The sequence below is a fragment of the Heliangelus exortis genome, chromosome 27 (genome assembly GCF_036169615.1).
Source record: "Heliangelus exortis chromosome 27, bHelExo1.hap1, whole genome shotgun sequence".
Lineage (NCBI taxonomy): Eukaryota > Metazoa > Chordata > Aves > Apodiformes > Trochilidae > Heliangelus > Heliangelus exortis.
Window position 1 is genome coordinate 2242746 of NC_092448.1, and position 25616 is coordinate 2268361.

At 54.9% G+C, this 25616-nt stretch overlaps 3 protein-coding genes across 3 annotated transcripts; all 3 read left to right on the forward strand.

Moving 5' to 3' along the window:
* The first annotated feature begins 2064 nt into the window (after positions 1 to 2064).
* On the forward strand, positions 2065 to 10555 carry LOC139787819 (signaling lymphocytic activation molecule-like). Its single transcript, XM_071727151.1, has 7 exons — positions 2065 to 2207; positions 5545 to 5871; positions 6365 to 6646; positions 7498 to 7605; positions 8334 to 8422; positions 8977 to 9090; positions 9594 to 10555. The coding sequence occupies exons 1-7, from the start codon at positions 2156 to 2158 to the stop codon at positions 9648 to 9650; spliced, it is 1029 nt and encodes a 342-aa protein (XP_071583252.1). The 5' UTR covers positions 2065 to 2155; the 3' UTR covers positions 9651 to 10555.
* A 1693-nt stretch (positions 10556 to 12248) lies between these two features.
* Positions 12249 to 19113, forward strand: LOC139787770 (SLAM family member 7-like). The gene is made up of 8 exons (XM_071727073.1): positions 12249 to 12393; positions 14238 to 14540; positions 14648 to 14914; positions 15876 to 15998; positions 16129 to 16173; positions 17552 to 17604; positions 17787 to 17897; positions 18307 to 19113. The coding sequence occupies exons 1-8, from the start codon at positions 12315 to 12317 to the stop codon at positions 18358 to 18360; spliced, it is 1035 nt and encodes a 344-aa protein (XP_071583174.1). The 5' UTR covers positions 12249 to 12314; the 3' UTR covers positions 18361 to 19113.
* Positions 19114 to 19796: 683 nt separating this feature from the next.
* On the forward strand, positions 19797 to 22922 carry LOC139787771 (uncharacterized). Its single transcript, XM_071727074.1, has 7 exons — positions 19797 to 20056; positions 20371 to 20505; positions 20634 to 20852; positions 20962 to 21063; positions 22056 to 22094; positions 22196 to 22257; positions 22566 to 22922. Exons 1-7 carry the CDS (start codon positions 19996 to 19998, stop codon positions 22686 to 22688), a joined length of 741 nt encoding a protein of 246 aa, XP_071583175.1. The 5' UTR covers positions 19797 to 19995; the 3' UTR covers positions 22689 to 22922.
* The last annotated feature ends 2694 nt before the right edge of the window (positions 22923 to 25616 follow it).

Here is a 25616-nt window from a genome sequence, read left to right on the forward strand (position 1 = left end):
ACTCTTTTCCCATTTTCAAGGGCACGGATGGAAATGAATAATTTATGCCACGAAAACCACAAACCCCACCAAGGTTTCCTCACACCTTCCCGGCACAAAACAAGTGCCAAAGGTTTTCCCCGTACTCCTCATCCCCACCTGAGGGGACACCCATGTGGGGGCACCCTCAGGAGAGGGGACAGTCCCCATCCCTGAGCAACTTGAAGCCCAAACCACCTCTTTGGGAAAGCTTCAGCTTTTTCTGGTTTCTAGGCCCACCCATCCTCCTCCTTGATGCAGCCCAAAGGGATATGGATTAATAATTAATCTGAATTAAGTCCAGATTTTTTTTTTTTTTTTTTTTTTTGGGGTGGTGGTGGCTTTCCTGCAAAGGTGGGCGTGGTGGTCACCATCATCACTGAGGTCCCAGCCCCATGGGTGCTGACGTGGAGCAGCACCCATCAGGATGATGCTGCGGTGCAGAGTTGGGAGGCTCTGGGCAGCCCCAGGGAGATGTTCCTGGCCATGAAATGATTTCCTTCTTGGTCATTTCCTCTTCTTCTGGGGGGGATCAAGTAAAGATCTGTGTCAGGCTGGTGAAGTTCTGGTAGAAAGTAAAAACTCTACCCACAGCACCACCAACAATCGGGCTACGGGTTTGAGTTTTACCAAAAAACCTCGAATAAACCACCCCTCGGCGGCCACTCTCCACTGTTGCTCAATAGGCCTCCAAAACTCCAAACAAATGGGACTGACAAAAAAATGTAAAGAGTGAAAAATGAAAAGTTTTGCTGGTCCTAACCCTCACATGGAACCCTACCCACAGCACCACCAACAATCGGGCTACGGGGCTGAGTTTCACCAAAAACCTTGAATATACCACCCCTCGGGGGCCACTCTCCACTGTTGTCCAATAGGGCTCCAAAACTCCAAATGAATGGGACTGACAAAAAAATGTAAAGAGTGACAAATGAAAAGTTTTGCTGGTCCTAACCCTCACATGGAACCCTACCCACAACACCACCAACAATCGGGCTGCGGGTTTGAGTTTTACCAAAAAACCTCGAATAAACCACCCCTCGGGGGCCACTCTCGACTCTTGGTCTATATGACTCCAAAAATCTGTATGAACAAGACTGGCAAAAAAAAGGAAAGAGTGAACACTGAAAACTTATGCTGGCTTAAACTCTCACATTTAACCCTACCCACAGCACCACCAAAAATCAGGCTACGGGGCTGAGTTTCACCAAAAACCTTGAATATACCACCCCTCAGCCACTCTCCACTGTTGCTCAACAGGGCTCCAAAACTCCAGATGAATGGGACTGGCAAAAAAATGTAAAGAGTGAAAAATGAAAAGTTTTGCTGGGCCTAACCCGCACATGGAACCCTACCCACAGCACCACCAACAATCGGGCTACAGGTTTGAGTTTTACCAAAAAACCTCGAATAAACCACCCCTCGGCGGCCACTCTCGACTCTTGATCTATATGACTCCAAAAATCTGTATGAACAAGACTGGCAAAAAAAAGGAAAGAGTGAACACTGAAAATTTATGCTGGCTTAAACTCTCACATTTAACCCTACCCACAGCACCACCAAAAATCAGGCTACGGGGCTGAGTTTCACCAAAAACCTTGAATATACCACCCCTCAGCCACTCTCCACTGTGGCTCAATAGGGCTCCAAAACTCCAAATGAATGGGACTGGCAAAAAAATGTAAAGAGTGAAAAATGAAAAGTTTTGCTGGGCCTAACCTGCACATGGAACCCTACCCACAGCACCACCAACAATCAGGCTACAGGTTTGAGTTTTACCAAAAACCTCAGATATACCACCCCTCGGGGCCCACTCTCCACTGCTGGTTAATAGGGCTCCCAAATCTCCAAATGAACAGGACTGGCAAAAACCTGTAAAGAGTGACAAATGAAAACTTTTGCTGGCCCTAACCCAGCCCTCTGGGGCTCAGCCCGGAAATGCTTTGAATAAGTTCCGTGGAAAGGGGAAAAAAAATTGAAAATAAATTTAAAAAAAAGTCAGAATTATTCAGCCAAAAACAGGAAACACATGAGTCTGTGCCTCTGCTTTGGGTACATCTGCACTCACAGCAGAAATAAGTTTTCAGCAGAAGATAGGAACCAACTCAGCAGCATCAGTGCTTTGGTGAAGCCAGACATGGGCTGTGGCACCTGGCTCTGGCTCCTCGTCTCTCTGGGTCACATCTGGGGTATGTATGGGGCTCCTGGATGAGAAATCCTTGGGGTTGCTTTGGGGGTTTTGGGGTGTTTGTTGGAGTCAGGCCAGAGGAGGCCATGGAGATGATCCAAGGGTTGGAGCCCCTCTGCTCCAGAGCCAGGGGGAGGGATTTGGGGGTGTTCAGGCTGGAGAAGAGAAGGTTCTGGGGAGACCTCAGAGCACCTCCCAGTGCCTGAAGGGCTCCAGGAAAGCTGGGGAGGGACTTGGGACAAGGGCCTGGAGGGATGGGATGAGGGGGAAGGGTTTCCAGCTGCAAGAGGGGAGATGGAGAGGAGATCTTGGGGAGGGAGGGAGGGAGAAATTCTTTGGGGTGAGGGTGCTGAGCCCCAGGTCACCCCCAGAAGCTGTGGCTGCCCCATCCCTGGGAATGTTGGAGGTTGGATGGGGCTTGGAGCCCCCTGGGCTGGGGGAGGGGTCCCTGCCCATGGCAGGAGGTGACAATCTGTTCTGTGATTCTCTGATTTATTTTTTTTTTGGTCAGATACGAAGAAATGGTGAGCAGGGCAGGGGGTGCAGGGGCAGCTGGAGTAGAAATATTCCTGCTGGAGGGAAATGGCTCAAAAGTCCGAGCTGGGTGTGTGCTGCATCCCTAATTCATTCCTCATCAGGCTGAGGGAGGAGGGAGGGAAAGATGAGGAGTGAGCAGATATGAGGATGGATAAAGCCAAGCTGCACCACTGAAGGACTCTGCTGAGTACTTTAATGGGGTATTAAGAGCCCTGAGCAAATAATTCAGTGTCAGAGGGGAGCTGAGGGACTTGAGGTGGAGGTTCTGTCTTGCTCTCTGTGACACAGAGGTGCCAGTGGGCTGGGAGGTGGTGTCCAAGCAATAAAAGTGGATTAAATCAACTGGAAAGGTCCTGGCCTTGGGACAGTGACTGTTTCCCAGGTGCCCTGAGCTCTTGGGCTGGCTGGTGATGTCCATGGTGTCCTGAAGGAGTCGGATTCTCTCCCAGACCAGCTGGCTGGGGGGCAAGGAGCCTTTTCACCCGTGCTCCTGGGGTCTCCTCAGCCCCTCAGTGCTGCAAAATTGGTTTCAGTGGCCCAGAGCTTGCACCAAAGGTGCATCTGTGGGTGAATTAGGGCCCCTGAGCAGAGCAAAGGGAGCTGGGACTCATCCTGGTTCTCCCCTTGGATGCTCTTTATCCAGTGCTGGTTCAAATCCTCCCCCCAGCTCTTCCAGCTGGGCTTGAAAATGGTTCGAGGTGCTTTGAGATCCCCCTTCCCATCCCTCCCCCTCCAACCTTGCTCCAGCTGAGTCCTTTTCCCTGCAAAGCAGCTGCTCCTTGCTGGGCCAGAGGGGCTTTTCTGAGGGGATGTAAAAAGCCAAGGGCTTTTCCTGTTGGGAATTCAGCAGGAGCCTGACCCCAGCGTGGCAAAAAAATCCACGATGCTGAGAAAAAGAGAGAATCCAGGGGGGAGAGGAAAAGCATCAGCAAAAAATGGGCTTGAGGAGTGGACAGGGGAGGTTCTGCAGGGTTGTTCAAGGAGGGGGAGATGTGGTCCTCATGGGGAGTCCAGAAACAGCAGCATTTCACACCACTGAGCAGGAGAAAATAAGTGGGGCTGGCAGTCACTGGGTGGTTTTTACTGGAACCATTTGTGTCACAGCACCTTGTGGGTTGTGGGGTCCCCACTGGGTTTGTGGGGGCTCCTCAGACCCATTCTGGGTTTTTTCCTTCTTTCTGCTTTTCTCCTCTGGGGCAAAAGTTCAGCCCAGTGGAAAGCAGTGGGTAGGAAACGTGGGGGTGACCCAGCGTGGTCCTTTCCAGCACCAGCCCTGATCTGACACCTCCCCCCACAAAAGTTTCCTACAACCCCAAAATTGTTTCCCCCGGGCAAATATGAATCACTGCTGAAAAAGGTTAAGGGGAGGAGATCTTCCCGTGGGCTCCCCAGGAAATCCAGGTGGTTGAGATGGACCAGGAGAACCTTGCAGCCCTCCTCTTCAGTGAGCTTTTCCAAGGAATGCACCTAGGACCGGCTTGACCAGGAGGAGAACAACCTGAGATTTACCCCTGAGGCTGCTCCTCCTGTGATTCTCACATGAAAAGTCCCCCCAGATGTTTCTGGAGCTGGTGGGAGGTGGGTGCCATGATATCCACCCAAGTGCAGCCTTTGGCCAAGAGAACCCGAGCGTTGCTTCCCTCTGGATTTCACCCAGAAACTTCTCCAGGCTGCTCCCACCTCTGCCAGCACCGTTGTCCCAGGACCAGCATCCCCATCAGACCAGGATGTCAAGAACCTTCAGTCCTGCTCCACGGGGAGATGATGTTTCCCTGGGGGATGCTTGGGTGTTTCTTCTGCCATCAGAAATCAGGAGGAGGCCATTGCGTGGAGTATTGCCCAGCACAGGAGACCTGGAGCTGGTGCAAATGAAGAACTGGCCACATCTTGAATCCTGGGGTCAGTTCTGGGACCCTCAGGGCCAGAAGGACATTGAGGGGCTGGAACATCTCCAGAGAAGGGAATGGAGCTGGGGAAGGGTCTGGAGAAGTTGCGAGGAGCAGCTGAGGGCCCTGGGGGTGCTGATCCTGGAGCAGAAGAGGCTGAGGGGAGACCTTCTGGCTCTCTGCAACCCCCTGAGAGGAGGTTGGAGCCAGGGGGGGTCGGGCTCTGCTCCCAAGGAACAAGGGATGGGACAAGAGGAACTTTTGGCACAACTCAAGTTGTGCCAGGGGAGGTTTAGGTTGGAGGTGGGGAAGAATTTCTCCCTGGAAAGGGTTGTCAGGGCCTGGCCCAGGTCCCCATCATCCCTGGAGGGGTTTCAGAGCCCTGGAGATGTGGGGATGAGGGACATGGGGTGGTGGGGACTGGGCAGGGATGGGGGAAGGGTTGGACCTGATGATCTGAAAGGGCTTTTCCAACCAGAACCACCTCATTCCAGAAAGGTCAGCACAGGGAGGAAGAGAAGAAGACAATGCTCACCCTCTGGCTCCTGAGCTGAGCCCTTGATCAGCATCCTTTAGGGTCAAGGATGTGGGGCCAAGGGCTGGAGGTCCCTCCTTTGTTTCTGGGGCTGGTCCTGGGTGTTGGGCATGGGGCAGAGGACACTGGGAGCCCTGGTGCACTTGGCATCTCTTCTCCCTCCTGGTGTAGGATATAGTGGGCAACCCCAAGCCTGAGAAGGTGGGCAGGGAATCTCTTCCATTTATCAGACGCAACTCAAGATCTCCCCAAGTCCACAGATTTTTAGGGCGGGCTCAACCCCAGCTCCATGGGTGCCCCCCCTCCTCCAGCAGAGCTGGGACTCTGGGTGGAACCCAAGCCCAATTCCTGCCTCCCTCAGCCCTTCTCTCCATTCCCAGGGAGGACCCACGGAGTGAGGGAGATGGTGCTGGGGACCTTAGGAAAAAGGACAATGTTGAGGGTCCCTCCTGAACTCCAGGACCTCACCATGAGCGCTGGGGAAGCTGTCTGGAGAAGGGACACAGAGGATCCAGGCAGCAAGATGGTCCTCCTCAAATACCTGAATGGCCACTTCATCAACTACATGAAGGGATGGATTCACTTCCACGAGGTGAACTTCTCCCTGGAGATCCTGAACACCACCCGGAGGGACAGGCAGTGCTACGAGTACATGGTCACCAAGGGGCCAGAGCAGAAGGTCTGGCAGATCCAGCTGGAGGTGTATGGTGAGAAAAATTGTTCAGGAGGAGCCTGCTGGGTGCCCCCAGGCTCTTGTGCTCCTGGGAGAAGGTCTGGGAGGTGGGTGGTGGTCAAAGATGTTGAGGTGTCCCCCTCGGAGCCCTGGCTGGGTACCACCAGGAGCCTTTGGGTGCATGCAGCCCATATCTCTCTCCTGGTGACTGGTTCCTCTCCAGCTTCTTCACCAAAAGGGTTGTCAAACACTGGTCCAGGCTTTCCCAGTGGTGGAGTGACCACCCCTGGAGGTGTTTAGAAGCCGTGTAGATGGGGTGTTGGGGGACGTGGCTGAGCTCTGGGCTTGGTAGAGTTGGGTCAGTGGTTGGACTCCAAGATCCTCAACACCTTTTCCCACCAGAATCATTCTGTGGTTCTCAGATTCAATATCCCAGGCCTTTAGGAATGCCTGGCAGGATTCCCCAGGCAGGGCCAAGGTTTGCCTCCCTCCCCAGACACAACCATTTGCCCTCTCCCTCTCTCCAGAGCCTGTGGCCAACCCCAGCATCCAACTCCTCAGACAGGACCTGGCCAATGGCAGCTGCACCATCACCCTCAACTGCACAGCAGAGCAAGGGGACAACATCTCCTACACCTGGGGCACCCATGACCCCAGCACCCTGGGGCTTTGCTCGGGCACTGGCAGCCTCCTGCACCTCTCCTACCCCCTGCAGAACAGGAGCATCTCCTGCCTTTGCAATGCCACCAACCCTGTCAGCAGCTGGCTTGTCACCTTCAACACCTCTGGGTGCAGCTCTGAGCAAGGGGGTGAGTCCTGAGCTGTCACCCTGGCTCTCTCCCACCTCCTCCTGGGGTGGAACTTTTAATTTTATTTTATTTTTTCAAGGTGCTTTCAGGCCCCTCGCTTCTTGCTTTCTTTCAGGCTTCTGTGTCACTTTACTGGGTGGCTCCCCCACCCTTCCTGTCAATGCCTGATGTGGAGCTGTGGGTTCTGTGGGTCCCACGTGTCTCCCCACCCCCACGCTCACTGCACCCTCGTGCTCCAGGCTCGTGCTAAAAGTTTGAGACTCTTTGGGGAGGGTAAAACCCTCCAGAGGCTCTGGGGGGGCACCCTGTATGTCCCTGGGTTTTTCTGACACTCCCTCATGACCTGGGGGGACTTTTTTCTGGGCGCTGGGTGCTGTGGTGGCTTCCCCTTTCCCACCTCCCAAGGTGACCTGGGCTGAGAAAGTGTCCCCTTGGGAAAAGCAGCTGGGAGCCTTGCTTAGGAAAGGGAGATGAAATGGGATGCTCCAGAGGGGGGGGTCAGGCTTGATTTTCACCCCTTGCCCCCCAGAATCCCAAGGCCAGGGTGTCACCTCCATTATGGCTGCAGGAGTGGGGCTCTGTCCCTGTCCCCCTGCAACGCAAAGCTCTTGAGTCCTCTCAAAAGCCACCAGAGATATTTTTAGGGCTTTCTCTGTCCCGGTTGTGGTCTTGGCTTTTTTCTGACTACAGAGGCAGCATTTCCTGCCCCTTGTTTCCTGTCCCAGCACCACCACCACCATCGTCAACCCAAAAATTAGGTGACGACTTGAAGAAAGCTTTGAGCTGCTCAAGCTCAGGGTGACCCAAGGCTGACCACTCAGTCACCAACTGCCCTCTGTCCCCCACCCCAGGCAGTGCCAGGCTGAGGATGGAGCATCTGGTGCTGCTGGTGGCAGTGCCCGTGGCAGCAGTGCTGCTCCTCACCATCCTTGTGGGTGCCCGTTGGGCCGTGCCCCTTGGTGAGTTGAGGTGTTGGGTGGCTGGGGACCCACGGGTGGGGGTGAACCTTGGGAGCTGATGGCCAGGGTGCAGCTGGGTGCAGGCAGAGGCACTGAGGTGGGGATGGGTGCAGCTTGGGCCCCGGGGAACTGGAGGCACAGGGAGAGGCTGGCAAAGCACAGGGAGGTCCCTGCTCCTCTCAGTGTCTTGGGAGACAGAGTTGGGGGTGTTCAGGCTGGAGGAGAGAAGGTTCTGGGGAGACTTCAGAGCCCCTCCCAGTGCTTGAAGGGGTCCAGGAAAGCTGGGGAGGGGCTTGGGACAAGGGCCTGGAGGGATGGGATGAGGGGGAGGGGTCCCTGACCATGGCAGGGGGGGCACTGGATGAGTTTTCTGGTTCCTTCCAACCCAACCCATTCCATGATTCTCTGGTTCTGGATCTCACCCCGAGTTCTCATTATTTGTATCATATATTCTCATTAGAGAGTGGCTTGAAATTGGAAAAGGGGAAATGGAGGTTGGACATTGGGAAGAAATTCTTGAATTTGAGGGTGCTGAGCCCCAGGTCACCCCCAGAAGCTGTGGCTGCCCCATCCCTGGGAATGTTGGAGCTTGGATGGGGCTTGGAGCCCCCTGGGCTGTGGGAGGGGTCCCTGCCCATGGCAGGAGGTGGCACTGGATGAGTTTTATGGTTCCTTCCAACCCAAACCAGTCTGGGATTCATCCTATGACTTGTTCCCCCCTTCCCCAGCCCCAGCAGCTGATCAGCAGCACCAGGACCCCCCAGCTGCCCAGCAGAGCCCTGTGCACACCATCTACTCCCAAGTCCAGAGGTTGCAGGTGAGCCAGGACCAGCACGGGGGAAAGAAAGGTCCCATAGTGATGGAACCATTCCCATGGTGATGGGACCCCAAGCCCTGCAGTGGGGGGGGGGGATGGCCATGACCCTATTGGGGTTTCTTGGCTGAGGGTCTTAGGTGCTGGCAGCCTTGTGATGGGCAACAGCACCCAAAGCCCCACAGGGGTGGTTGCTGGGTGCATCTTCCTTGGGCTGTGTCCCCCTCTGGGATGGGTTTGGATGTCACCACAGCTCCATGGGGCCTGAAACTGGGGAGAGGGGGGAGTGGGGTACCCATGGGCCCCCCCATGTCACTTATCCCTGTCCTTCCAGGGCTTTGGCTGCTTGCCATTCGTTTAGGAATTGCTGGGGAGAAGCTGCTGCATCTCCAGCACCCCAGGGTGGGGCTTAGGGAGCAGACCCTGGGTTTTATCATCCCCCCCCTCCCCAGAACCCTTCTCATTGCAAACTGGGGAGGAACTGGTGGGTCTATGGAGGATGGGACAGACCTCCACGGTCACCTCCTGCCACTGCTCATCCCCTGATCTCCACACAGAAGCCAAAAGGGATCCCTACCACCGAGCACCCATCCTGCACCCCCATCTACACTCCAGCCTCTGGGCAGCCCCTGGACTCAGCCCCCAGCACTGGACACGTCCCCCAGCCACAGGTAAAGGGGAGGAGGGGGCTGCAGGGAGGTCCTTACCACAACTGGGCATCAATCTGGGGAGACCTGAGAGCACCTCCCAGTCCCTGAATGACCTTCAGATACCTCCAGGAGGCACCTCCAGACCTGGAGAAGGGGCTCCAGGAAAGCTGGGGAGGAACTTGGGACAAGGGTCTGGAGGGATGGGATGAGGGGGAAGGGTTTCCAGCTGCAAGAGGGGAGATGGAGAGGAGATCTTGGGGAGGGAGGGAGAAATTCTTTGGGGTGAGGGTGCTGAGCCCCAGGTCACCCCCAGAAGCTGTGGCTGCCCCATCCCTGGAAATGTTGGAGTTTGGATGGGGCTTGGAGCCCCCTGGGCTGGGGGAGGGGTCCCTGCCCATGGCAGGGGTGGGAATGGATGAATTTATGGTTCCTTCCAACCCAAACCAGTCTGGGATTCCAGCCCACACTCTGCCCCATATCCAGCCACCTCACAAACCCCTTTTCTTCCCTGCTCTTCCCTGCAGAGCCCCAGCAAGGAGCCCAGCACAGTGTATGCCAGTGTGATGCTGCCCATGGCCTGAACCTCTCAAGGCATCAGCCCAGCTTCTGCTCCCCAGCATCCACCTTCCCAGCTGGAGAAAAACCCCACTGCACCCTTAGGGAACGGGGACAAAACCTTTCTGACCTGCACAAGAGCTGAGCTGGGGCTGCAAAGTTCACCACAGAGATGAGGGATGGTGGAGGAGAAGAGGGATGGTGGAGGAGATGAAGGATGATGGAGGAGATGGAGGATGATGGAGGAGATGGAGGATGATGGAGGAGAAGAGGGATGGTGGAGGAGAAGAGGGATGGTGGAGAAGATGAAGGATGGTGGAGGAGATGGGGGATGATGGAGGAGATGAGGGATGGTGGAGGAGATGGGGGATGGTGGAGGAGATGAGGGATGGTGGAGGAGATGGGGGATGGTGGAGGAGATGGGGGATGATGGAGGAGATGGAGGATGATGGAGGAGAAGAGGGATGGTGGAGGAGAAGAGGGATGGTGGAGAAGATGAAGGATGGTGGAGGAGATGGGGGATGATGGAGGAGATGAGGGATGGTGGAGGAGATGGGGGATGGTGGAGGAGATGAAGGATGGTGGAGGAGATGGGGGATGATGGAGCAAAGAGCAGAGCTGAAGCAAAGCAGGAAAACTCCCCAGGCTGGGTCTGAGGGTGGTTGGTGAGATGCAGAAGCACCCAGAGAGGGCTCTGGACATCACCCTTCAGCCAGGCACAAAGCTGGAGCCTGGGAGGGAAAGGCTCAGCCCATCAGCAGTGGTTGGAGCAGGTTTGGAGCCCAACCTCCCCCCTGCTCTGGGGGTTTTCATCCCACTCCCTCCTTGCCTGGCCCTGCCTTCAATAGAAGGAGCCCTTGGGTGGTGGCAGCTGGTGACACCGGGGAGGAGCAGTGATGTGGCTTCAAAAGGCATGAAGGAAATCAGAAAAGAGGGTTTTTTTATTATTATTATTATTATTATTATTATTATTATTATTATTATTATTATTACTGACTTCTGTTTCCCAGCTGGTTCTGAAATACCCAAATTTCAGCTCAAGAACTGAGGAATTTCGCTGGTGCCAACCCCAACCCCACTGTCTGGGGAAGAAGCCACATCCCCCCCCGTCCATCCATCCAACCCCACTGCTGGCAGCAGGGATGGGGTTGGCAGCTGAATTCGATTTTAAGATGAATTTGAACCCAAGGTGGAGGCAGCACCTGGCTGTGGCCTGACCACCCCCTTCCTGCAGCAGCTTCCCCGTGGAAAAAACTTGAGTGGGGATGCTGGGAGTGGTCTGGGAAAGGGAAAAGGGCTGCAAACTCTTTCCAAACCCCTCTTCGAGTCCGAGCTCTTTTCTAATCCCAACAACAGGTCTTGTGCCTCTGCAAAGGGAAATGAAACAAAATGGTGAATAAAGACTTTGGGGCAGATTGGTGGCAGGATCTGGGACAGACTTTGGGGTGGGGAGTGGGGAGAGGAATCTGTCCTGAACCTCTCAAGCTTCCTCAGAAAAACCTGGGCACAAGGCAGCCCCTTCCCCCTGGAGCAGGGGGGGCAAAGTCCCCCTGGTCCTGGTGCCTCTAAACTGGGAGAAAAAGCCCCAAATTCTGTGCCTGGTCCTTGCGGAAGGATGGGACACCCTGCCATGTGTCACACCCCAAGGGGACATCAGCTGCTCCACAGAGGGGAAGAATCCAAGTTAAAAAAAAAAACCAAAAATTACTAATCCTGAAGTCGCCTTTGCAGAGGAGCTCTGAGCCCTGGGGGCCAAGGGGGTTACAGGGTGGCTCCTCCTTCAGGAGGGGCTTTTTGTGCCTCTCATCTCCCCCTGCTCAGGATATTGCAAAAGAGAGGAGATTTTTTTTTTTTCTTTTATTTAGAGCTGAACCATCTTGGGGCTTTGCACTTGATCAAGAGTGTCCAAAGCTGCTGTAACCCCTCTCCCAGCAGAATCCCCCACCCCTCACTGCCTGGCTTGGAGGAACCAGGGTTATTTTCAAACCCAACATCCCCACTGGGCCCAGAACCCTTCCCCCTCCTCTCCCCTCCCCCTTGAATTTCGGTCTGATGCTGGTGTCACACCATTTCCCAGAATAACCTGAAATAGAGAAGTGGCTGATTCCCTGCAGCTCTCATTCCCTGGGGGGTGGGATGAACCCTGAGGGCAATGGAGAGCTTGGATCTTGGAATTCCCTCATGAATAATGCACTGGTGACACCAGCCCACGGGAATCAGCACAGTTCTGGGGAACCAGGTGGTTTTTAAGGTCCTTTCCAACCCGAACCATTCCAGGATTCTCCCTATGGCACCTGCTGGAGGTGACCCTGCTCTGGCAGGACTTGATGGTTCAAAGTCTCTCCCAACTTGCTGGGATTTCTGGGACTCCAGATGCCTCTCTTAGGGCTGGTTCCTCTAGAGGACCTGGGACACTTGTCACACGTGGCTCCCATGACTCCCTTTTGCCAGCCACCGGGGTTTGGGTTTTTATTTTTTTGGTTTGTTTTGTTTTTTCCATTTTTCAGTTCGAGTTTTCTTTCAGCTCGAGTTCGGGTACGATGAAACTTTTTTTCCTCCTCCTCGTTCCCCTGACATCACCAGCTGCTGGATGGGGCTAACTGGCATCTCCAACCCCCCATCTCAGGGGGAGGAAGAGAAGTAGCACCCCACAGCTTCCTCTCACCACCAGAACCCTCTGCAGACACTGGATGGGGAGGATCCTTCTCTGCACACCCATGGTTTTGTTCGGGTCCCTGCCTCTCACCCTCCTCCTCCTCCACCAAGGCAGTGAGTGCAAGATGCTCTTTTTTTATCCTTGGACCCCACCAGGAGAGTGGTTTAGGGAGAGCTGGAAGTGGGAGGGCCAGGGCTGGGATGTGGGGTGGGGAAGGTTGGAGCTCTCCAAGGATGGGCTTGGTCCCAAGGATGACGTTGGGCAAAGGAGAGGGAAAGATGCCCAGCAGGACCCTGTGGTGGGGGGGATGGCATCCATCCCCTCCCCAAACCACTCTTGGGATTCTCTGGGCATCCTTGGGCTGGTTTTGTCATTGGAGAGGGGAGGTGGGGGCCTTCATTTCCATGTCCCTCCTTCATCTGGTTCCTCTCTGGCTGCATTCTTGGCAGAGCTGCTGCCACATCTGGACCAACTTCTGGGTTTGTCCTTCTGCTCTGTGTCCTGGGCTTGTTCCCTTGGCTCAGGGTCTCTTCTCCTAAGTTTTCTCTGCTCCCGTGGTTTCCTTGGGGGAAAGGAAAGCCCAGGAGGTTTCCCCTGGTGCGAAGGAAACTCTTTTGGAGCAGAAAACCCTTTCTGCCTCTGTTCAAGCAGGGAGGATGGACAGAGGTTCCCAACCCCCTCATTTGCAGCTTCAGCTGTGTTTCCTCTTCAAGTTTATCTTCCAGACCATTTTTTCCTTCCATGGGGACAGGGATGCCTGGTGTTTGTAGATGTCCCCACAGAGGCCCCAGAAGTGCAGACCCAGGAGCAGTTCCCTTCTGATGAACTGGGGCTGAACCCTCCCCACCCAGCCCAGATGGGGCAGCGCCGCTTTATTTACTGATTTTTAATATTTTTTTTTTAAAATGAGAAGTAGACAAAATAGGAAATTATTTCCCTGCTTCTCAGAAGAAGGGAGAAGCAGCTGCAAGTTTGGGGAAGCTCCAAAACTGGACAGGGGGCTGAGCAACCCCTCTGGTGGGAGGTGTCCCAGCCCACACGAGGGGACTTGGAACTTGAGGACCTTTAAGGTCCTTTCTCACCCAAACCATTCTGTGAACAGGAAACAAATTTTCTTGTTGCTGGTGGAGCTGAACTTGAGTTTTGGCAATGGAAAGGAACCTGTGTGACCTTTCTGAGCTTCTGCAAACTCCTCCTTCCAGTTTCATGGGGCACCTGCAGGTGCTCTCCCTTGCCCTCCCCTTCTCCTGGGGGAAAGAGCTGCAGGGGAACCTGGTGCCACTTTCTTTGGGGGGATCTAAAAGCTCAGGGAGCTGAGGAGTTTATTTTCAACAAAAAAAAAAAGAATCCCTTAATCCCTGCAATCCTCCCATGAGAGGAGGATTCATCCTGCCCATGCCCATCTTTGGCCCAGACTTTTTAGCAGGGGCTGTAGGGACAGGACAAGGGGTGATGGTTTTAAACTGAAGAAAGAGGAGATTTAGACTGGATCTGAAGGAGATTTTTGTTTATTTGAGGTGGGGATTAACTGCCCCATATTGCCCAGAGAGGTAGGAGATTTCCTGACCCTGATGCCATCCAAGGCCAGGTTTGAACTGGGCTTGGTACAACCTGATTCAGGGGTCCCTGCCCATGGGGGGATGATCTTTAAAGGTCCCTTCAGTCCAAACCATCCCATAATTCTGTGACTTTACCCATAGCTGAGCCAAGGTGCTGGCAGTGATACCACAGGGGGTTTCTGTGTCACTCAGAGTCACAGAATCCTGCTTGGAGAAGACCTTTAGGATCATGGAGCCCAACATGAACCTCTTTGGCTGTCTAGCCACAATGGCCTCTTCTTTATGGCCAACCACTGCTCCCTACCAGCCAAAAACCATCCCCCCCACTGCCTTCTCCAGCCCCCAGGTCCATCCCCTTCCTTGGACATCCTCCCTTAGCTCAGCTTCTCTCTCCCCAGCGTGCACCACATATGTGACAGAGGTGACTGGGGCTGTGGGCAAATCTGTCACCTTCTCCCTCCTGAGTCTGAATGGAGAAGCTACAGCCTGGAGCTTTCACAATGAAGTCATAGTGACTGTGAAGTCTGGAAATCCTCCTGAAGCCACATTTTTTGATGAGAGCTACAAGCCACGTTTGACCTTCCCCCAGAATGGCAGCGCCCTCACCATTGCCCAGCTGAGGATGGAAGACTCTGGTACCTACACTGCAAAGATCTCAGGGGTAAAAAAAAAACTCTACAGCTTCCTCCTGCATGTCTACAGTAGGTGCCTTTTAGTGTTGGCAGGTTGTTTTTTTTTGTTTTTTTTTTTAATACTTTGGGCTAAAGGGAGGGATCAGGAGGTTTCTGACCTTGCTCCCACCCCGTAGGGGAGCTGGAGGAGCCCAGGGTGACCTGCAAGGTGGAGAACTGCTCATCCAACACCTGCATCTACATCTTGCACTGCACTGCGGAGGCCCCTGGCTCTGGCAACATCTCCTATGGCTGGAGCATGGGGGATGGGCTGTGGGAAGAGGGCCCCAAGGTGCCGGTGGAAGCTTCAGCCCTGGAGAAGCTCCCAGTGCTCACGTGCAGAGCACAAAACCCCATCAGCACCCACAACATCACTGTCACCTCCCCTGCTGCCCTCTGCACAGGTACCCCTGGGGGCAAGAGGGGCTGGGGAGTGATGAGGCTCATCCTGCTCCCACAGCTCCCCAGACCCCCCACAACCCCCCTGACAACCAGCAGGGACACTTAACCTCTCTCCCTTTTCTCTCTCCCTTTTCCCTCTCCTCTCTCCCTCTTCTCTCCCTTTTCTCTCCCCTCTCCCTTTCCTCTCCCCTCTCCCTTTCCTCTCCCCTCTCCATGCTGCCAGACACCACAATCCACCCACCTGCCACTGACCCCAGCACTGTCTGTGCTCAGCCTTGCTCTGAAGTGTCTGAGGGTGTCTGAGTCAGCTAAAAGCGTCCCCCCAACCCACCCTGACCCCCCCTTTAACCCTCCCCATGCCTGAGGTGGGGGGAGATGGGGAGCCTGAGACCACCCATCCCCTCCCTGCCCCACTCTTGGGGTTTGCTGGGCACTTGGGGTTTGCTCTTGACGTCCCTGGGCTGGTTTTGTCACCAGGGGAAATTGGAGAGGGGAGGTGGGGATCTTCATTTCCAGATTTCCTCACCCCCCCTCAAAAAAAAAAAAAAAAAAACCAACCAAAAAACCTCCCAGCCTGGGACTGGAGCTCTTTCCTGGGTGAGGGGCATCCCAAATCCATCAGTGCAACCAAGAGACAGACCAAGGATGGGCTGGAGGTGGGAGGGTGGCCCCTTCTACATCTGCTGTCCCACAGGACCCCAAAAACCCACTCAGGACCCCAAAAACCCACTCAGGAGGTCCCTGGAGCCCCAAAGGGCCACCAGTGGGGACAGTCATAGCCATGGAGGGGCTGGGGTGGAGGTTTCCCAGCTGCTCCTCCTCAGGCAGCATCATCTCCTTTCCATGGCAGACCCTGGTACGGTGAAATAAGGGGGAGGGGAGGTCCCTGTGAAGGGCTGGGGGGTAGAGCTGTGCCTGTGCCCCCCACCCAGCCCGTTCTGAAGTGAGGGATTTCATTACCAGATCTTCTTCTCCTTCAAGGCACCAACTCCAGAGGTCAGGCTGGGCTGGTGGCCGTGGTGGTGGTGGTGGTAGTCACAGTGATTTTGGTGGTGGGTTTCTTTGCCTTCTACTCCAAATCCAAAGGTGAGCTGCTTCCCCTGCCCCCAACAACCCCTCAGGAGGTGAGACAGAGCCATCCTCAGGTGCTGGGGGTGCTGCAGATGTGGCTTTGGTGGCCACTGCTGATGTCACCCTCCCTTGTCACCTCCCCCAGGCTGGAGGACCTTCCCTTTGTCTGCAGCCAAGGCTCCGAGCACAGGTAGGACCTTGGGGCCTCCCCAGGCATCTCCCTGCCTCCTTTTTTGTTTTTTTTTTTTTTTTTTTCTCGTGGGAACAACCTGGTTGCCTTTAAGATCTGGAGGAAAAATCACCCAATGCCGTGGCTTGGTCCTGGCAAATCACCTCCTGAGACCCCTGCATCTCCCAGCATCCCCACCCATGGAAGTGACTGAAGGGACAATCCCAGGGGACATCGTGGTGGCCATCGTGTCCCCCAGCCTCTTGCTGGCAAACATCATCCAGAAGGAGCCAGGAACACAGCTGTGGGATCATCAGAGCAAGAGGGATTTGGGAAGAGAGAACTGGGGTGATGGAGACGAGCAACGAGGGGTTGTGGGCTCCACGGAGAACCCCACGGAGCTCAAGCTGCTGCTCCTGGAGCCAGAGATCAGAAGCTCCTGGGAGAGGTGGGGAGGATGATGGAGGCTGCAGGGACTGAAGAACACCCTTGGCATGGCCTCTGGGTCAGCTCCACAGGGCTCAGGGGGTGAGTCCAGCCAAAAAGCCCAATAAAAGCCATCAGGAGACCATCAGAAGACCTGAACAGTTCCCATCTCCTCTCCCTGATATTCAGGGACATTTTGTGGTGGGACACAAGGTGCTCATCACTGCTCCAACCCAGACAATGCCCAGTAGGGATCTCACAGAGTTTCTATTTTAATTTTTCCATGCATTTTTTTTTGGTTGTTTCCATGAGCTGCAATAAAACTGACACCAATGGGGGAATTCCTGCTTTGTGTTTTGCATCTGCCTTGCCTCAAGTGGGGATGACAAGACCCAAGCAGAACCAGAACCAGGACCACCTGCTCCTCCCAGCCAATAATTTGGATCCAGCTCTTCCATCTGGACCCCTGGGCAAAGCCTCCCCCCCTAGATCATTCCTCTCTGATGGAGTCTCCTGGGCTGCTCCTCTGTGGGGCTGGAGCACTGAAACTCTCACCCCAAAAATGGGATTACAAAGGGTTGAACACCCCCAGACATCTACACTCTTTTTCAAAGAGGAAGCTGCTGTTAAATGGTGATTATGGGTGGAGGAAAAACGTGTGTCACCCTCCACAAGCTGCTGGGGATCTCATATTTCAATAACAACCAAGTTTGGTGCCTCACTAGCAAGCCCCTGAGATGAAAAAAACCACCCTGGTCCTGCAGCAAGGAGGGCAGGAGGGATGGGGGGATGAGAAGTGATGCTCATCTCCACCCAGCCCCATCACAAACACCTCCAGAAGCTCCAGAGGGAGCTGAGGATTTAAGGATTCCCTTCAGCCCTTGGCCAGGAGCATCCTGGTGGCACCAAGGGTCATCCAAAGGGATCCAACTCCTGCTCCTTTCCTGACCCTCCTGCTTCTTTCTCCTTGCAGAGCCTGGAGAAGATTACTCAACAGTTTATGCTGAAGTTGGCCCTTCCCAGCAGGTGAGTTCCTCCAGGATCATCCCTGGCTTCCCAGCATATGGCTGCAGAGCCAGGAGTGGGACAGGGACCTTCCTGCGTGTCCTGATGCATCACCAGGAGCTCTGTTCCCAGCTCCTCTACCTTTAAAGGTCCCTTTGCCAGCTCCAAACCCGGGAAATCCTTTTGGAAACTTCTTTCCCCAGCTGCACCTGCAGGGTGCCTCTCGTGCACAGCGAGATGATCCAAAAAAGATGCCAAACCTTGACATGGAGCCCTCCAAAACCATCTATTTCACTGTCCAGGCTGTGGCCCAGGTGAGTTGGTGCCTGTGATCTCCTTGGAGGGGCTCCAGCATCAAGCAAGGAGATGGACAAAACCCCAGGAAGAGAAATATGACCCCTGGAGTGAGGGGCATGGACAGAGAGGGTCTTCCCGGGGCTGTTTTGGGGTCTAGAGCTTCAAAGCCAAGACTCTGGGTACCCCCTTGACTTCCTTGTGCCCAAGCAGAGCTTTTGTCCCTTTGCAACAGAGGAAATGGGCTCAGGTTGCACTGGGGAGGTTTTAAACTGGATTAGAAGAAAACCCTTCATTGAAAGGGTTAAATACTGGTCCAGGCTGCCAGGGGAGGAGGTGGTTGAGTCCCCCCCATCCCTGGAGGGGTTTCAGTAGATGAGGGACATGGTTTTGTGGTGGACTTGGTAAGAGCTGGGTTGTGAATTGCAGACAGACGATGAGAAGATGAGCAAAGGGCTGCGGGGCTGCCAAGACCAGGATTAAAAAAACCTCAACTCACTGGACCAGAGCCCGTGGCACAGCCTGACCACAGCTCCAGCACATCCAGCCAGCCTGGTGGTGCTTTCCCCAGCTCTGCCTGCAGCATCCCCACCATCCAGCCCTTCCCAGCACTGTGGCCTCCAGTTTCCCACCAGTTCACCCACACCAGAGTTCCAGGAGCTGGCCCAGGAGCTCTGCCCATGGGTTGGCATCTGCCTGGGCTTTGGGCTCCTCGTTTCTGCCCTTTCCAAGAAGACACAGAGCAGAACTGAGGCTGCAGAGCAGGGACCTGAGCTCCAGGACTGGCCCTGCAGCACCTGGTGGTGAGGAGCATGGGGAGGAAAGGACTGAGAAGACTTGAGGAGCCTCTTCAAGCCTCTTTGAATCAGACTTTTTTTTTTTTTTTTTTTTACTTCTGAGCTTGGGCAGCACTTTTGCTGCTTCAGTCAGCTACTAAATCAAGAGAAATAAAAATAAATAAATTAAAAAAAAAGCAGAAAGAACCACACTTTGCCCCAACACACACACACACACAGGCTGTTGAAATTTTGAAATTTCTCCTCCTGGGTTTGCCAGACCCCTCCTAAGCCCCCAGCATCTCCTGGTACTGTGAACAAGCAGCTTGAGGCCTCCTGAGATGCTGCAAGTCAGGAAGCAGGAGATGATCCTGGCTCAGGGGAATCCAGGAGAAGGAAGGTGACAGCTTGCCTTGGGCTCTCTGCTCCTTTGGTGTCTTTCTAGAGGAAGTTTTCGAGGAGGAGGAGGAGTTGGATGAGCTCTCCCAGCCCTGTGTGGGATCCCAGTGGGATGCTCATCCTAGGCTGGGAATTCCAGCGGCCTGACTTCCCAGGCAGGAGGACACAAAACACATCCCAACCTTCCCAGCTCCTCAAACCCCCCCAGAACCAGCAACCAGGGCAGGGCCAACCCCACGGGGCTGTCAGACAGGGGGATGGGCTCAGCAGCCTCTGCCCATGGCCTCCCCTGTTTTTTGTCTCCTCTGAGAGGGTTGGAAATTATTCGGGGCTGAAACCCCAGCTTGCTTTGAAGTGCCCAGGAGAGCCCTCTAGGAGATACTGGAATAAAAACATGAGCCTTTCAGAGCTGTTATTTTGGAGTGAAACGGGATGGTTATTGGTTGTTTTTTTTTTTTTTGCAGCTGCACAGGGTGTGAGAGCCTCACTTTTGGGTTGCTGGGATTCCTGGTGATAAATGAAAAATCCCTGCCTTTTTTCAAGAGATTCAGCCCTGAAGCACCAAATCTGTCCTTAGGACTCCAGTCCCTAGAAGAGGAGATGAGAGGGAGAAATTCTTTGGGGTGAGGGTGCTGAGCCCCAGGTCACCCCCAGAAGCTGTGGCTGCCCCATCCCTGGGAATGTTGGAGCTTGGATGGGGCTTGGAGCCCCCTGGGCTGGGGGAGGGGTCCCTGCCCATGGCAGGGGGGGCACTGGGGGGCTTCAAGGTCCCTTCCAACCCAACCCATTCCATGGTTCCAAGATTCCATGATCCTGTGATTGTGTTTCAATGGCAACTCCTTTGAGCTGGGAGGAAGGTGTTGGTGGGGCAGAAAGGGGAAGGAAGCCATTGCAAGGAGGGGAAGTGGCAGTGGAGGGGGGGTAGCCAGGGGGGTAGAGGAGGATGGGGACCAGAGGCATGGTGACAGCGTGGCTCTGCATTGTTCTTCTCCAGGCTGGAGATGGTGAGTGGGGCAGGTGATGGGGTCTGGGCCCCCAAATCTGTGGGGCTGGAGGGGGAAGGAGGAGGAGGAGGGGGTGGCTTGAAGGTAGCAAGGCCACAGTGCCTTCCAGGGGAACCTTTGTGGTGGGGATGTCCCCCTGGGCATTTCCATGGGCTCGAGGCTCAGGCCAGGAGCTCTCTTGGTTGCCGTGGTTCTGACTCAGGGCTAGGAGGGGGAAATTTGGGGCTCCTGGGCTCCTGGGCTATGCCCCAAACCCTTGGCTGTGGGAAAGTGCACTGAAAGGTAACCTGGTGTCGTGGTCTGTGTCCAAACAGCGTGGCCAACGGGGAAAGATGGGGATCCCACAGAGCCTGGAACATCCCCCACCCTCCAGGTGTTGAATCGACGTCTGGAGCCCCCGGCAGGAGCAGCACGTGGAGCATTTGGAGGCCACCTGAGGCCACAGCGATGTGGGTTAAGCCATTTCTTGCTCCTACTTTGCCTTTCCCTCAGCTGGGGTGACCTTCAGCTCCGTTCCTGAGCATCCTCAGGGCTGTTGGGGAGGAATTAACCTGAATTCACCACCCCTGCTTCACAGCTGGCCCTCATTCCTACCCGGGGTTCATAGCTACGGTCTTCAAAGAAGCCAAGAGGACCCCAAAAGCCACAGCCCCTACACATACTGTGACAAAGTTCATGAGAGGCACCACCACAGCTACCAAGAACAAGCTGCAGACAACCCCAAAGGCCACCTCGACTCCTCCTCAGCCTTGGGACCCCATGAAAACAAGAGAAAGAGCCTGGGGGAAGGGCACCTGTGAGTCCAACCGAGGAAGGAAGGATGGGGATGCTCCACCAGCCTGGTAGAGACCTCCCAACTTCCAGTGGTTGGCACCCCCCCAGCAGAGCCCCATCTCTTTCTGTAGATACCTCATTGGATGTTCACTTCAGGTACTGGGCTCCTGCCCTTTTTGTGGCCATTGCTCTGCTCGTGCTCCTCATCAACTACCGCTGGACCAAGGGGGAAGGTGAGGTCCATCCCCCACCGCCAGCACCTCCCCCCTTTGCTCCACCACATGCTGGGGTAGCAGGGAAGGATGGCAGCCACCTGGCAGCCCACATCCTCCAAGAGGAGTTGGAAGAAGTCAAGGACCTGGGAGGGTTGGTCAACAGCAGCTGAATATGAGCCAGCACGTGCTCAGCTGGCCAAGGTGGCCAGCAGCATCCTGGTGTGACCAGCAGGACCAGGACAGGGATCATCCCACCATGCTGGGTACTGGTGAGGCTGAACCTCGAGTCCTGGGGTCAGTTTTGGGTCAGAAAAGAGACATTGAGGAGCTGAAGTGTGTCCAGAGAAGCGAATGGAGCTGGGAAAGGGGCTGGAGAACAAGGAGAAGGGGCTGGAGAATAATGAAGAGGGTTTGGAGGGTAAGGAGAAGGTCTGGAGAACATGGAGAAGGGTTTGGAGAACATGGGGAAGGGTCTGGGAAGCAAGGAGGAGGCTGGAGAACACAGGGAAGGGGCTGGAGAACACAGGGAAGGGTCTGGAGAACATGGGGAAGGGTCTGGAGAAGTTGTGAGGAGCATCTGAGGGCCCTGGGGGTGCTGATCCTGGAGCAGAGGAGGGTGAGGGGAGACCTTCTGGCTCTCTGCAACCCCCTGAGAGGAGGTTGGAGCCAGGGGGGGTCGGACTCTGCTCCCAAGGAACAAGGGATGGGCCAAGAGGAACTTTTGGCACAACTCAAGTGGTGCCAGGGGAGGTTTAGGTTGGAGCTGGGGAAGAATTTCTCCCTGGAAAGGGTTGTCAGGGCCTGGCCCAGGTCCCCATCATCCCTGGAGGGGTTTCAGAGCCCTGGAGATGTGGGGCTGAGGGACATGGGGTGGTGGGGACTGGGCAGGGATGGGGGAAGGGTTGGGTTGGATGATCTGAAAGGGCTTTTCCAGCCAGAACCATCCTGTGCTTCTCTGAGGGTTCTCCCTTACCCAGAGGTTTTTAACTCCTGTCTGTCCCTGCCCACAGAGACCGAGGATGAAGCCACCTCTGCCAGTGACACTTCAGGTGAGACAGGGTCAGCCCCAACCCCCCCAGCCTCTAGGACACCTTCAACCCCCCCCACACTCTCCATGCCCTGATTCACACCCCAGCTCGTGTCATTGCAGATTTGGGAGCCCCGAGCCACATCCCAGCCCAAGCTCCCACCCTGAGGATCCTTGCTCCTGAGGTGAGTCCCACTTGAAGAGGGATCCCCAGGGTATGGTGTTGGGTGAGCCCCTGCCTCAGTTTCCCCACCCCCAGTGGGTGATCAGGATGCTCAGTGCAGCTGCTGCCTTTCTCATGGGAGGAAGAAGGGGTCAGAGATACCCTCAGAGCCCCAAAACCACCCCCAGCAAGCTGGACCCCATTTTTTTCACCCCATTGCCAGGATAGTGGGGGGAGGGGAGGGGGGGGGGTACCAGTGAGGCCCATCCCATGCAGGTCTTAAGGGTGGGTTTTTAGCCTCTCCTGACACCCCTTTTTCCTTCTCCCCAGCCTCATTCCTCCCCAGATGATGCTGACTCCTGTTCCTCTGATGATCTGGAGTGCTACCACACCCCCCCAGGAAGCAGAAAGCCATCCTGGTGGTGGAACAGTCCTGGGGCCAAGCAAGGGTGACAGCCACCAGCACCACCTGCCACCTCCATCCTTCCTAAAGATGCTCCAGCATAGCCCCAGATCCTGGTGGGAACGTGGAGCTCAGAGGGGAGGACGGGGGGGACACAAAGATCTGGGCAGGGGATGAAGATCTGGGTGGGGGACAAGGACCCCAGGGGGGTGACGTGTCCCATCGAGGTGCTGGGGGCTCAGGGTGCCTGTGCTGAGCCAATAAATTAGGATTTCACCCTAGAACCCCTGGACTTTCAGTGCAGGGAGAAGGGGGATGGGGGGGAGGGGGGGGGGTTTCCTTCCCATTGGGTCCTGAGGTCCAGAAGTGTTCCTGAATGTTAACCAACCATCCTTGGGGCCCCCTACTCCTCATTTCCCTGTCCCATAGGATTTCCCCCATCAATTCTTTCAAGAGGGCAAAGCAGGGTTCTGATTCAGCTTGGAATCCTCTTCCTAGCTTACAAGCTCCAGCATCTTGTGGTCACTGCACCCAAGGTTGCCCTCAACCATCACTGCTTCATAGAATCATAGAATCATAGAATCATAGAATCATAGAATCCTAGGGGTTGGAAGGGACCTCAAAGATCATCTAGTCCAACCCCCCCTGCCAGAGCAGGGCCCCCTAGAGAACATCCCCTAGGAACGTGTCCAGGTGGGTTTTGAATGTCTCCAGTGAAGGAGACTCCACAACCCCCCTGGGCAGCCTGTTCCAGGGCTCCGTCACCCTTACAGTAAAAAAATTTTTTCTGATATTCAACTTGAACCTCCTATGCTCCAATTTACACCCATTACCCCTTGTCCTATCACTGGTCACCACTGAGAAAAGCCTAACTCCATCTCCCTGACACTCACCCCTTACATATTTGAAAACATTGATGAGGTCACCCCTCAGTCTCCTTTTCTCCAAACTAAAGAGCCCCAGCTCCCTCAGCCTTTCCTCATAAGGGAGATGTTCCACTCCCTTAATCATCTCAGTAGCTCTGCGCTGGACTCTTTCAAGCACTTCCCTGTCCTTCTTGAACTGAGGGGCCCAGAACTGGACACAATACTCCAGGTGTGGCCTCACCAATGCAGAATAGAGGGGGAGGAGAACCTCTCTTGACCTACTAACCACCCCCTTTCTAATGCACCCCAGGATGCCATTGGCCTTCTTGGCCACAAGGGCACATTGCTGGCTCATGGGCATCTTCTTCCTCACAGGAATTCTGCTGGATCCCTTCACCAGCCCAGTTGCCTCCTTTGGACCTGCTCCAGCACCTCAATCTCCTTCCTGAGCTGAGGGGCCCAGAACTGGACACAGGACTCAAGCTGTGGCCTCCCCAGGGCTGAGCACAGGGGCAGAATCCCTTCCCTGGACCTGCTGGCCACGCTGTTCCTGAGCCAGCCCAGGATGCCATTGGCCTTCTTGGCCACAAGGGCACATTGCTGGCTCATGGTCATCTTCTTGTCTACCAGGACCCCCAGGTCTCTTTCAGCCAGGTCCTTCTGGCTGGTTAGGAGAAGATCCAGCAATGCTCCACTTCCAGGTGGTTCCTCCACCAATTCCATCAAGAAGTTCTCATCAATCCACTGGAGGAACCTCCTGGGCTGGGAATGGCTGAGGAAGCCTTCCAGCAAATACCTGGGGAGTTAAAAACCTTCCATGAGAACCAGAGACTGGAGAAGGCTTTGCCAACCTCCTCATTCTGAGCAGGGGGTCTGTAAGAGACACCCACCCCAGTGTCCCCCACATTAGGCTTCCCCTTCATTCTCACCCCCAAACTCTCAACTTGCTCCTCATGTACTCCTGAACAGAACTCAACACACCCAAGTTCCTCTCTTGTGTAAGGAACAACTCCCCCACCTCTCCTTGCTGCCCCATCTTTCCTAAAAAAGGACAGAACCAGCCCTCCAGTCCTGTGAGCTCTCCCACCACCTCCCAGGAATCACCATCAGGTCACAGCCACTTGGCCTCCCGTGGACTTCCAGCTCCTCCTGTTTGTTCCCCATGCTCTGTGCCTTTGGGTACAGGAATTTCAGCTGGGGGGGCTGAGCCTGCAGCCCCCACCCCAGGGCAATGGGACTTCAGACGGGTCCATTGCAACCTTGGCTACACCCCCTTTATCTCTGATTCCCACCTCAAGTGGTTCGGCAGGCACAAGGCCATCCCTGGGAGCCTGGCTTTATCCCCCTCTCCCTCCAAATCTAATTAAAATCTCTCTCAATGAGGGCTGCCAACTCCTAGAAGATCCTTTTCCCATCCTGAGATAGATGTACCCCATTTTTTCCAGCAGACTTGGTGATGGATAGATTGATCCATGATCACCAAAGCCCTTCCACTGACACCATCCCTAAGCCATGAATGAATTTCTTGGATTTTCCTGCAAGTTCCTTCATCCCTGGCTGTCATTAGAGGGATGGAGGAGGCCCCAACTTGCATCCCTGATCCCTTAACTTGTTGTCCCATGGCCCTGAAATCTCTTTGACTGCTTTGGTGGTTCTTGATAACACTTCATCACTCCCCATCTGGAAGACCAAAAGTGGGGAGGAATCACAGGGCCTCACCAGGGTTGGAACTTTATTTGTGATGTCCCTGGGGAGGCAGCAGAATTCCCTATGAAGTGGGTCCAGTCTGCATATTTGGTCTCCTGCACCCCACAAGACCCACATCAAAGACCCTTCTTTTTTTTTTTTTTTGCTTTCTAGGATGCATCAAGATCACTGGTGTGGGGTCAGTTTTGGCTTCTGTGGGATATTCCCTCCCCCAGGGCCCCATTCCTGTTCTGCAACACCACTGAGGGTGTTGTCCCATTTATGGGGTCAGCCCGGGACCCCTTCCCCTTGTCCCTACTCCTGGAAGTTATCTTGGGACGAGTGAGAAGGTTCTTGGGACAACTGGGGGTGCTGAGGTGGTAAGGGGTCACTCATAGGATTTGCCTCCTGGGTCATTTTAGTGGT